General features: G+C 39.5%; 1 protein-coding gene across 1 annotated transcript in view; it reads right to left on the bottom strand.

Annotated features, from left to right (window-relative positions):
* Sptlc3 (serine palmitoyltransferase long chain base subunit 3) overlaps positions 1-9,843 on the bottom strand; it is a 104,694-nt gene extending 94,851 nt beyond the window's left edge. Inside the window, exon 1 of the mRNA XM_027420977.2 lies at positions 9,727-9,843. Within this exon, the coding sequence (XP_027276778.1) occupies positions 9,727-9,843 (117 nt within the window). The remainder of the gene's footprint in view (positions 1-9,726) is intronic.
* Between the last annotated feature and the right edge of the window lie 2,308 nt (positions 9,844-12,151).

Consider the following 12,151-nt stretch of genomic DNA (forward strand, 5'->3'; position numbering starts at 1 on the left):
GCCTTGGGTTGCCATTGTTTATGAGCAGGAGCAAGAACAAAAACTAGAAAGGAGTAGTTATTGACAAAGGATGAAAATTAAGAGTACCATATCCTAAAAACCAAGAGAAGGAATGCCTTAAGGAAGAAGAATATCAGTTTGTCTTCCATTACTTATTCCAAACCTGAAGTTGAGTACTTACAAAGAGATTTATTTTACTGATAGTCTGAGAGGCTGAGTCTCCAAATGACAGAGTGCTGGCCCTGGCAAGAGTTTCCTTGACTCTATTACCTCATGGAAAAGAACAAGAGATCACATATAGACACAGATAGTCACTAAGGGACTGGATTCACTCTTGTAACTTCCTCTCATGAGAGCTAACTCAGGGTCTCAAAGAATTACTTTCTTTATTTCTAAGGGTGGTTTCTAGTTATCTAATGCCTTTTCATTAGACTTACCTCTTGAAAGCCCTTTCACCTTGGTACCATCATACTGAGTACCATACAGGGCTTTAACATGTGCACTCTAGGAGGAAACAGTCAGCACTCAGAGTTTAGAAAGGGGGAGTGAATATCTGTTGAGAAATTCTTCTGGTATGCCGAACAATGGGAAGACTGATAAGTTTCCACTGAATGAAGGAATTCAGAGTTTATACCTGAATTTACTGAGATCCTACTACATACCAGACATTGTCAATTACACTCCTACGATAGCAGTAGAGGGGAAAGGGTTTGGTAGATTATATGAGCATCACTATAGGGAGTAAAAGACATGAATCTACTAAGGACATTTAGTGGTGTATGGAGACAATCACAAGAATTGTAGCTTGCTCATTCTAGGACCAGATGTTAATACCACAGCCCAGGAAGGTGAAGATGATTGCCTTCCCAGGCTCATTTTGATTTTGTGTGGAGTAATTTTGATTTCATGTGGAAGATATTTGAGTTATGTATTTGGATTTTTCAGCCAGGTACATCTCTAGTTTAAGAGTTAAGCACATGATCCTTTATACAAAACAAAGTAAAACTGAACAAAATACGGCAATTGTTTATATACAGCCCAAGGAAAGACATCATGGCCAAAACTTGAGAGCAAAAAAAAAAAAAAAAAAAAAAAGCAAACCCAAAACCTCAAACTATAAGTGTAACTACAGAAAATGGTTATGAAAAAATGACCTCTCTATGCACTTTAAACAAATTGCTGATTTGCAAAACACCACTACGCTTAAAACAACCAGCATTTGGAAATCTGTCATTTGGGAGAGTTCATAGGGGATACAATTGGAACAGACAGGCCCCAAGGATAGTGGAGCCATCATGAAGCTAGCTTACTGACATGGTGGGCAAGTTAGTGAGGCATCCCAGCCAAGAACACAACACAGACAAGTTTCTTCTTACCACTTGGGCTTCACCTTATCTACTTGGATTCTGCTAAGAATGCTATCTAAGTTCCAAGAGTAACTATTCTATTAAGACTGGGTTCACTCTTTTTTTTTTTTTTTTTTTTTTTTTGCAGATTTTTTTTTTTTTTTTTTTTTTTTTTTTTTTTTTTCCGAGACAGGGTTTCTCTGTGGCTTTGGAGGCTGTCCTGGCACTTGCTCTGGAGACCAGTCTGGCCTCGAACTCACAGATATCTGCCTGCCTCTGCCTCCCGCAGATTTTTTTTTTAATTTGAATTATAAACAAGATTGTTTTACATGACAATCCCAGTTCCCTTCTCCCTCCTGTCTTCCCCTACCACCCTCCCCAACTAAAGACCTACCTATCACATATCCTTTCTGCAAGGAGACAATTTCTATGAGTCATATAAAACTTAATTTTAAGACTGTTACTATTTTATTGGTGAATGATTCCTAAGAATATCTATGGTCATCTTGGTGCAAATTTCTATCTTTTTTTTTTTTTGAATTAGAAACAGGATTGTTTTACATGACATTCCCAGTTCCCTTCTCTCTCTCTCGTCCTCCCCTACCATCCCCCCACCAAACTAAAACCCTACCTATCACATATCCTTTCTGCTCCCCCTGGATGGTGAGGCCTTCCATAGGGTGTCATCAGAGTCTACCGTATCTTTTGGGATAGGGCCTAGGCCCACCCCAGTGTGTCTTGGCTCAGGGAGTATTCCTCTATATGGAATGGGCTCCCAAAATCCACACCTATGCTAGAGATAAGTACTGAACTACTACAGGAGATCCCGTAGATTTTCGAGGTTTCCTCACAGAAACCCATGTTCCTGGAGTCTGGATCAGTCCCATGCTGGTATACCAGCTATCAGTCTGGGGAGCAAGAGCTCCCCGTTGTTCAGGTTAGCTGTTTCTGTGGGTTTCACCAGCCTGGTCTGGAACCCTTTGCTCATCACTCGTCCTTCTCTTCAACTGGAATCCAGTTCAGTTCAGTGATTAGTTGTTGGTGTCTGCTTCTACTTCCACCAGCTGCTGGATGAAGACTATACAATGTCATATGAATTAGTCCTCAATCTCATTATCAGGACAGGGCATTTAAGGTTGCCTCTTCTTTAGATTGTTAGCTGGTGTCATCTTTGTAGATCTCCAGACATTTCCCTAGTGCCTGATTTCTCTGTAAACCTAAAATGTCTCCCTCTATTATGGTAACTCCATTCTTGTTATCGTCTAGCTGAGTCTCAGAAGTCCTGGATTGCCCCTTAGTTATTCTGCATTAGCTATGTAAGCCCTTAGTCAAGTCTAGATTCCAGAGGAACAACATGAGTCTATCTTTCAATGGGAAATCTCACTAAAAAATTTATACTCACCGTTCATTCATCGTGTCACCTATTATTTATTGATGCCAGTCTTTTCAGAAAATACTGTTGTGTACAGTGAGCTAAGTATCCAGGGAAGTTATGTATCCCGAAGCAAGCTTCTGAAAGTGACAGGCATTCAAGAGTACCAGGCAATTTACCTCTAGGACTCACTGTGTGCTTAATTCTGTGTTCAGATGACTCAGGGTCACAAAGGCATCTATGTTCTTTAACTTAGAATTGTTTAAAGTGAAGCATGGAGTTGGATAGTTCACTGCCGTGGTGTGTCTGTGTTGGACAATGTTGTATATTCAAAGCTCCAAGATGTGAGTTTGAAGTTATTTATTAAAATGACCACACATTTTTATTAAGAACCAAATAGCAAGGACAAATCAATCCATAATACCCATAATCCATACTAACATTATCCTTTATTTTTGAATGCTGTGGGCCTCTTTGCAATAGGGGTAATGACTCTCACTCCTAATACTGTTTGGTGTTTTTTTTGTTGTTGTTGTTGTTTTTGTTTGTTTGTTTGTTTTTGTTTTTTGTTTTGTTTTTTTTTTTTGGTTTTTTGAGAAAGGGTTTCTCTGTGTAACTTTGGAGCCTATCCTGACGCTCGCTCTGGAGACCAGGCTGGCCTCGAACTCACAGAGATCCACCTGCCCCTGCCTCCTGAGTGCTGGGATTAAAGGCGTACACCACCAATGCGCAGCTTGTTTTTTCATGGGAAGGAAGTTTTACTGGGGGAAAGGAAGAGAATGGGGGAAGGGAAGGGAGCGAGGGAGAGAGACACAGATCTGTCTGGCTCCTCAGAGAGACATCAGCTGTTTTGTATTTAGAGAGGCAGTGTGAATTAGGGAACAAAGCCTTGTGACGAAGGATTAGGCAAACCTAATTTCTAAACTTTGTTCTGATTATTATAAGCTGCTGATCTTGAGTAAACTTTCTGCTTCCTCACTGCTGAAGCAAGTCAAGTAGAAACATAATGAGATGGTGGGTATGAGAAACATAGTAAGATGGTGGGTAGGAGGCACTTGGAATGCCCGGTGCTTTGCAAGAGCTCAGTGCACATTGGGGAGTACTGTAATTACTATTTTCTTGGTTACCTTTGACACTTGCAACTACAGAATGATGTGCAGTAGGAAGGGCAGCAGGGCGTTCGTGGATTCTGTGCTTACAACAGAAGCCTAAGTCCTTTCAGGTGAATGACTCATGGGACAGTTTCTTTTTAGCTCTTATGACTTCAACAAGTTACTTACTCTTTTAGAACCTCAGTTTCCTTGCAAAAATGGAAATAAATATCAGTTCAGCAAGATTGTTAAGGGAATCCATGTGAGGCAACTTATGTTAAATGTGTGACACCAAGCAGTGACTGACAATTTTATTGTTAACCTTGCTATTCATGCTGTACTGATCTAAACAACTAGATTCTTTAAACTACGTTTCAGCCTGATTTTGCACTTCATAGACACAACTGAGAAAATGAGTCTAATTCTTTGTTATTCTATGATATCCCCTCCTTATCCCCTCTCACCTTCCTTATTTTTTTATATATTTTTCCTATTCTTTTCTGTGGCATTAGAAGTTTTCAATGTTGGGTTCTAAAATGTTCATACAGATTAAAAATTTTCCATTTTATGTTGTGAATTGTAAACATTTTCCTGGCCTGTAATATGCCTTTTGGTGATTTTATAGTTTTTTTTTTTTAAGTTGATTTTGTCATTCAGAAAGAAATGTTTGATTTTTTTTGTGCTGATAAGTTTTTAGCCTCTCCTTTTGTGGATCTTGAATTAATATTCTTTTTTTGGTCTGTTTTGTTTTTTGAGACAGGGTCTCACTATATAACTCTGTCTGTCCTGGAACTAGCTCTATAGACCAGGTTGACCTCGAACTCACAGTGATCTACCTGTCTCTGCCTTCTGAGTGCTGGGATTAAAGGGGTGTACCACTACCACCCAGCTTGGATCTTGAATTTTATGCTATAGTAATTATGACTCTTCTATGTAAATACTATTTTAAAAATTTATCCATCATTTTTATTTATGAATTTTATAACCTGTATATTCTTTTTTAATATGAAAGTTTCTAGTTATTTTATATATAACATAGTGCTAATTATCCCTCATTATTATCCTTTCAAATAATTTTTCTATTTATTTTTCCACATAATTTTAGAGTTATTTCTCTGGTTTAAGAGATGTTCTATCCACATGAAATTTATAGAACAGCATAGATAAAATTGGGGGGGAGGGATTATATGAGCAAGGGGGTGTCAAGATCATGATGGGGAAAGTTACAGAGACGGTTGACCTGAACTTGTGGGAGCTTATGGAATCTAGACTGACAACTGGGGAGCCTGCATGGGACTGAACCAGGCCCTTTGCATGTGGGTGACAGTTTGTAGCCTGGTCTGTTTGTGGAACCCCTGGAAGTGGGGTTCCATCCCTAGTGCATGAACTGGCTTTTTGAAGTCTACCCCCATATGGTGAAATGCCTTGCTTAGCCTTATGCTGGTGGTGGTGGTGGGGATTAGGGGGCTTGATCCTGCCTCAACTGAAGGTGCCAGGTTTTGTTGAATCCCCATAGGAAGCCTTTCTCTTTCTGAGGAGTGGATAGGGGTGGATTGAGGGGAGGGGAGAGGAAGGAGAGGAGGGAAGGGAGGGGAAACTGTGGTTGGTATGTAAAATGAAAGAAAATTTAAATTAAAAATAAGAGATGTTCTATTCACATGAAATTTATAGGCTATCATAGACAAAACTGGAAAATTTTCATCTTGATATTTCTATCAATATTATATGTATTCTTTCTTATTCTAATTTTATTCCATGGCTCTCAATAGTATCTTATCACTACTTCTAAATTATTTTTATTTAATTTTAAATCTTTTCTTACTTCTTTTCTTATTTTGGTGCTATTGTAAAGGGCTTTCTCCCTTCATATGCATTTTAAAGATATTTTTATTTTATGTGTCTGAGTGTTTTGTTTTTACGTCTGTAAGAGCACAGCACATGTCCATGGTGCCTGTAGAGGCCAGAAGAGATCTCTTGAATATGAAGTTATGGGGTATTGTGAGCCACCATGTGGGTGCTGAGACTGAATCCTGGTCCTATGAAAGAAAAGCAAGTGCTCTCATCCATCGAAACATCTCTACGGTTCATCCCTTCATTTATATTTTACATGTTAAGTTTTCAGTGTCTTTTATGATGCTGTGTAGAGTTTTAAATTTTTTATATTGTTAAACATTGCTGATCATGTCATGGCTCTTCTCTGTTCCTTCTGCATGAGTGCAAAGGTGAAAATCCACAGAAATGCTATGGGATTTGATGTTATTTGTTTTCTTCTTTGCTAAGTTCAGTGGGTGAGGTTCATGTACATTACCTAATACCGTAGTCCAGTCTTCTATGGTGATTAGATTTTAATTATCTAAATCTCAAACATGGTCTACATAGCTCAGTGGTTGTATATTTTTTCCTAAGATGGTGGTGGCAGTCCCTCTGATCCCTCCAATATCTTTTACACTATAACCGTACAGTTGCTAGGAAGCACAGTCTATTTATCCTCCCTTTGCTTCTGGGATGGAGTGCTTTCCTCTAATTTCTGACAGGTTCCTTATTGCCATCTGAGATTAGTTATCTAATATCCCTGTCTTTCAATACCTCATGGGATGGTCTACAGCACTAATTACAGTCATAGATTTTTCTAGTCTGCTCCTTCAAACTCTCTAACAGCCTATTATCCAATAACAAAGCTGCCTCCACATCCACAGGTCTAGTCATAGTCATGAACAACTTTTTTTGGCACAATTGTTCATTTTGATAAGTTTTCAATTTTCAAAACAAAATGTTTGAAATAATATAATTTTATCAAGATAAAAAATTATGGATGTAACAATTCTGGCTGTCCAAGGGTATAATGCCAACAATGATGAGGATCTTGTCATACACATCATAATGGTGGGAATACATGGGAGAAGAAGGAATCACATTACTATAAAGGAAGCTGGAGTGAGGCTGGGCTTCCCAAACCCCTTCTGAGGTCATGAGTATAGCTAACATAAGAATCTTCCTGTAAGCCTCAATTCTCAGAGACTCTGCATCACTTCTCTCTGTTCTCATGCTTAGTCTCCTTACAAGAACTTGCCTGCATCATTTCTATGTCAAGAGATTTTATAGAGGATGAGACTAAGAATTCAGAACAGTTCATTTTTTAATTCATTTTACATACCAACTGCAGTTCCCCCTCCCTCGCCTCTTCCTGCTTCCCAGCCACCCCCCCAATCCAATCCACTCCTCAGAAAGGGTAAGGCCTCCCATAGGGAGTCAACAAAGCCTGTCAAGTCAAGTTGAGGCAAAAACAAGCTTCTCCCCTCTGCATCAAGGCTGAGCAAGTCATCCCATAGTGAATGGGCTTCAAGAAGCCAGCTCATTTACCAGGGATGGATCCTAGTCCCACTGCTGGGAGCCCCACAAACAGACAAAGCTAAAATAACGAATTATTCAGGCTCTGCATGGATAATATGGACCACTTCAGTCATGTTGATGGTGAGAATTGGTAACAAAAGGAAGCCAAGGAAAAATTTGAAAACTTTTCAATTGTTTAGGAATAGAGTTCATAAAAATAAATTAAGGGCATCAAAAGTCCTCCAACCTTTACACAGATATGCTTGTGAGGAGGGAGGATCAATGGTCTTGGACAACAATATTCTAGTAGATATAGCAACACAGGACACATTGTAGAGGTAAACAAAGAACAGACTTCATCAGTGGTGAAACCACGTTTGTTTCAGTTCATCCTGGGGGCATATGGAGCTTAAAGGGGAAAGGAAGGCAAACGGATTAAGGATCAGAAAAGCTCCAGAAAGAAACTCTGGATGATTTCCAAAATGGAAATATTCTGGCTCCTGGTCAATTGTAAGGTTGGGCTACTGAGCCCACATACTAGCATCTACATTGGAACAAAGTAAATGACATTCCAAAGTTACTGCATAAAGGTGTTTACATTTTGCTTGCTGGGCTGGGAAATCTTTTGCCAACAGAATATTACAGAATAGCCAGTATGTGAGAGTGGTAACTGTATTGTATGAGTACAAAGAAGTAGAAGAAAGCTAAAGGGATCTTCACTGGAGTTGGTAGGGTTTGAGGCACTGTCCCATGAAACCTAAGTCCCAGCAAACCATTTGAAAGATCACTGACCTCAGACATCTACAAGCTCTCAGCAATTCATTTTGCCAATAGTCAAGGCCTATCTTATTAAGAGGCCCATTAGGTAAAACTTTTGCCTGAGGATCACTATAGTAAAGACAACTTTATTCATACTTTACAGGGAGAAATTAGGTCTGTTATGAGCTCAGCAGAGTTTATTATTTCAGGAAAATATTTATTAATACATAACTGAGGCTCTTAGTGGAATCCAATTACAACTTAGAAACATCTAAATATATCTTAGCAGACAGGATCTGGATGGCTTTGCAGAAAGAGTTGCTAGGGAAAGGCCACAGCAGTGACACTGTGCACTTAAAGACGTTTCCATGGCAAAGGATGTTATGGTCTTGTATAATTACAGTACCTGTGGGGTCCTACCCTTACATAGGAATGGCTGTCCTATCTATTTACTCTTTCAATGTCAAACACTAGAATATAGTTATGAAATCAAGATAAGTAAAGAAAAGGAAAACTTGTTTTGAAGGCATCTGTGGTCAAATAAGATACCCAAGAATCAGAGTAACCTAGGAGGCAAACAGTGGCTAGTGAAACAGGTATTTCAAGGACAAGGGGCATCTTAGCAATGATCTTAATGGATGAGGTATAGTGCTGTGAGTTCTCTTATGCCCTTTCTCTTCCTCCTGTTCCAGCCTGAGATTTCTGGTAGACATTTTCCAATGTCTTTTGGTAAGAGATGGATACATTTAGAGGACCATACCATTTTACCATACAAGCCAGACTTCTGAGTGCCCCTTGTACCTCCCAACTGGACATGCAAATGATTCACCGCACGGAGGCCTGACCACAGCCAACCTTCTCTGTTCTAGGTGCTTGGCACAACCTAACATTTCCCTCAGGCGAAGGCTGGCTCACTAGGATGACTGAACAAGGGAAGTTTATGTGGGGTTCTACACAAAGCTTTGCTATTTCCCTACAGTGAGACTGCCTGTCTATTCAAGCTTGTCCTCAAGGCAGGTTAGCTTACCATGTGACTTAGACTGGAGAGTCCTGGCATGCTATGTGACATGCATAATTGCTTTCCTTCAAGAACCTCACAGATTTGAGACACTCCTTTGAATGCTTTCTCGATTTTTCTCTTCCCTGGGACATCCCCTCAAATATTTTGCAATAGCACAGGCCAAAAAGGAGGGGAAATATGAAATGGAAATAAAAAGAAAATCTGTTTTAAAGAGGCTGCTTTGCTTTCCATGTGCAGAACACCCTAAACTACACCCCCTGAAGTGAGTTTTAGAAAGGAATACCGGAGGGGTCAAATTTCAAACAGAGACTCCAGTCTCTAATCAGGCTGTGGGCTATGGCAATGCTCTGTTAAACACAAAAATGTTCTTTTCAACCAGAAAGGCATTTCATGTGCACCAGGGACAAGTGTCATCGACCACATGATCTCTGCAAGATTTATGATCACTTCTTTTTTTCTCCTTAAGCATCATGAGTGTAGCAAGTTATTTGGTAGGTCCAAGAGTTTGATCTTTCACAAACTTGTCCCCTGAAATGCTTGAGAATAAATGAAAAGTTTATAAGGTCTGTATTTTAGAGAATGTGACTCTGTATGCATCTTCTCTTATCTAGAGAAGAAATTCCCTGATAGCCACATCTAAGCTTTGCAGCAGCCACATGTAACAGAATATTAGCTGAAGTGCAGAGCCAACACAATAAAACATCTCATGAGAGAAACTTGGAGTAAAGATTGCCTTAAACTGTGTTGCTAAGAAATATGGAAATACTTGGGTCATACAGATTAAGGATGTAGGAGACCACTTCTTACCTGGGCTTCTTTGGCGATTCCATTTTTCACACAGTCAGTGCTTTGCCATTTGCTGTGCTGAGTCTTGGGATTGTGGAGAGTTCCATTAGTAACAACACTACCCCTTAGACTGGCCATTGGTGGGAAGCTCTGCAGCCTAGCAGGTTCTCTCTCAGAGATCTCCTGAAGCTTCAGTTTTCAAGGAGCTGGAGTGATGACATAAAGCACTTTGGGGTTGAGCCTTTAAAGGAATCCTACCAGTCAGGCTTTTCTAGAAGAAGAACCACAGCCTATCTATTGGCTGGATCTTTAGTGGTTACCTTTTACTAGTCCACTCCAGTGGCATTGTGGGTTCCATGGCAACAAACCTGCTTCTGAAACTACAAAGGAATTTGCTCTGTTGGCTGCTCTTGGAAGCAGAGGAAACCAGGGGACAGAAAATTCCAGGAACAAATATTGGGGAGGCAGGCTGAGAGGTAGAGAGACATTTAAAGATTTTTACAGCACCCTCATAGAGTTCATGGTACTGAAGGGCTGGTTACAAGTTTTTCTCCTTCTTGCATCCTCTGCCCTTCACATATAGTTACATTTTTTTTCACTGAAAGCTAAGCTTAAAACTTAAGATTTCTTTGTGCCAGAAAATAATTTTCATGAGTGACTGCTAGGGGAGGAAGGGGCACAGTGGTGGGGGGGTTGTTGTCTAACAGGTACAAAGTTTTAGTTGGGGTGGAAGAGACACTTGTGGTCATGGGTCATTGAACAGGATGAGTATATATAATGTCACTGAACTGTATAAGTAATGTGTCTCAAATGGTCAATATTCTATCATTTGCCCTGGTGAATGTTAAAATCACAACAGCAATATTTACAACCCACATATAAACATATGCACTATATAACATAACATACAAAATGATGAAGAGTCCCAGACCACTAAAAAATTCAAGACAAACAAAGTCAGTAAAACAGAACATTCTGATTCTTACCAATAATGCATCATTTTTTAATCACATGACCTTAGAGGAACCATTCACCTTCTCTATGTCTCAGTACTTCTGTCTATAAAATGAGACACTGTATTTGGTGAATTGGCATATGTAGAGTAGTAAGAAATGATACTTGATTTTGCCACTGACTCTTTTGTTGTGAGGCGTATGCTGACCATAGGGTCCTAGTCCACAAATACCTCTGGCTTACTCATTATCCATTATTCTCTCAATACAACAATTGTTATCAAAGGGCATTGTGGTTTATTGGTCAATACCAATAGTTTACAGCTGGTTGAGCATTTCTTAGCTTACCTTTGTGATTTTCCTCTGTTGATATAAAAAAATCCTATCTGAAACTAAAGGCCTTAAGAGTAACACTCTAGGCTATGGTGGCACAGACCTGTGATCCCAGTATTGGAGAGCTAGGGGCATGATGACTGCTAGATCTAGACCAGTTTGGCAGTTTGGAATATGTAGTGAGTTCTAGGCCAGACTGAAATACACGTTGAGACCCTCTCCTTTTTTCTCTTTCTGTTTCCCCACCCCTTCCCAGCATCCCACTTTGATCCTCTCCTGAATGTGTGAAACTGAACTTTCTGTTCTTGAGATGAGTCTGAGAAATACAGCCTCTTTCCAAAAAGCGAACCATAAAACTTAAAAGCAGGTGCTTGCTGTTTTGAAGCTCACTATAAAGACCTCTGGCATACTCTGTGTGGTAGTAGACTCTCTTTCAGGTGTCCTGTTCCGTACTTTGAAGGAGATATGCTTTATTGAGAGACAAAGAAGAAGCTGACTATCTAGGTCTTGATGAGTTTCTCAACAGAGTATAAAATGGATAGCATAAACCTTGGACTCCACCTTGAGTCTTTGACTCATCCATCCGAATGTAACCATGTCATATAAAGCTATAATTTAATGCACTTGTTATACTTTTCTTGTTAATTTACTAAGCTACTATATTTTAATATAGAGGTCTCAGTCATGAATTTTCACACACAGGGAGGGGATTGACCCTTTTCCTGTTTTTACAGAGAATCAAGACTTTTTGAAACCAGGTACCTAAAAATGAAGTGCACTTATTGGGCCAATAGTACAAATGAATGAACAAACAAGCAAACAAATAAAACAAAAATATGAGGAAATGACATCTCTTGCCAGAGCCTTAAACTCCCTTGTTTCGGGTTTGTTTCTTTCCAAAATGAAGTGACTTCCAGAAGAGGTGATTGTAGTGATAATGTGACCACAGTTTTCATGCATGAATCCCCATTTTTCCTCTCCCTGGATGAGAAAAAGGATAATATTGACTTAATTCTAAATGTTTGCCCACCTCAGAATTTTTATTGCACTTTTCCCAACCCCTGTCACCAGAGCGGAAAGAACTTTTAACTGGTCTTTTTCTTCTGAGACTAATACAGTGGGTGTTGGGCACTAAATCTTTGCTGGCTTGTTTCCTATGA

This window comes from Cricetulus griseus, chromosome 6 (genome assembly GCF_003668045.3).
Source record: "Cricetulus griseus strain 17A/GY chromosome 6, alternate assembly CriGri-PICRH-1.0, whole genome shotgun sequence".
NCBI lineage: Eukaryota > Metazoa > Chordata > Mammalia > Rodentia > Cricetidae > Cricetulus > Cricetulus griseus.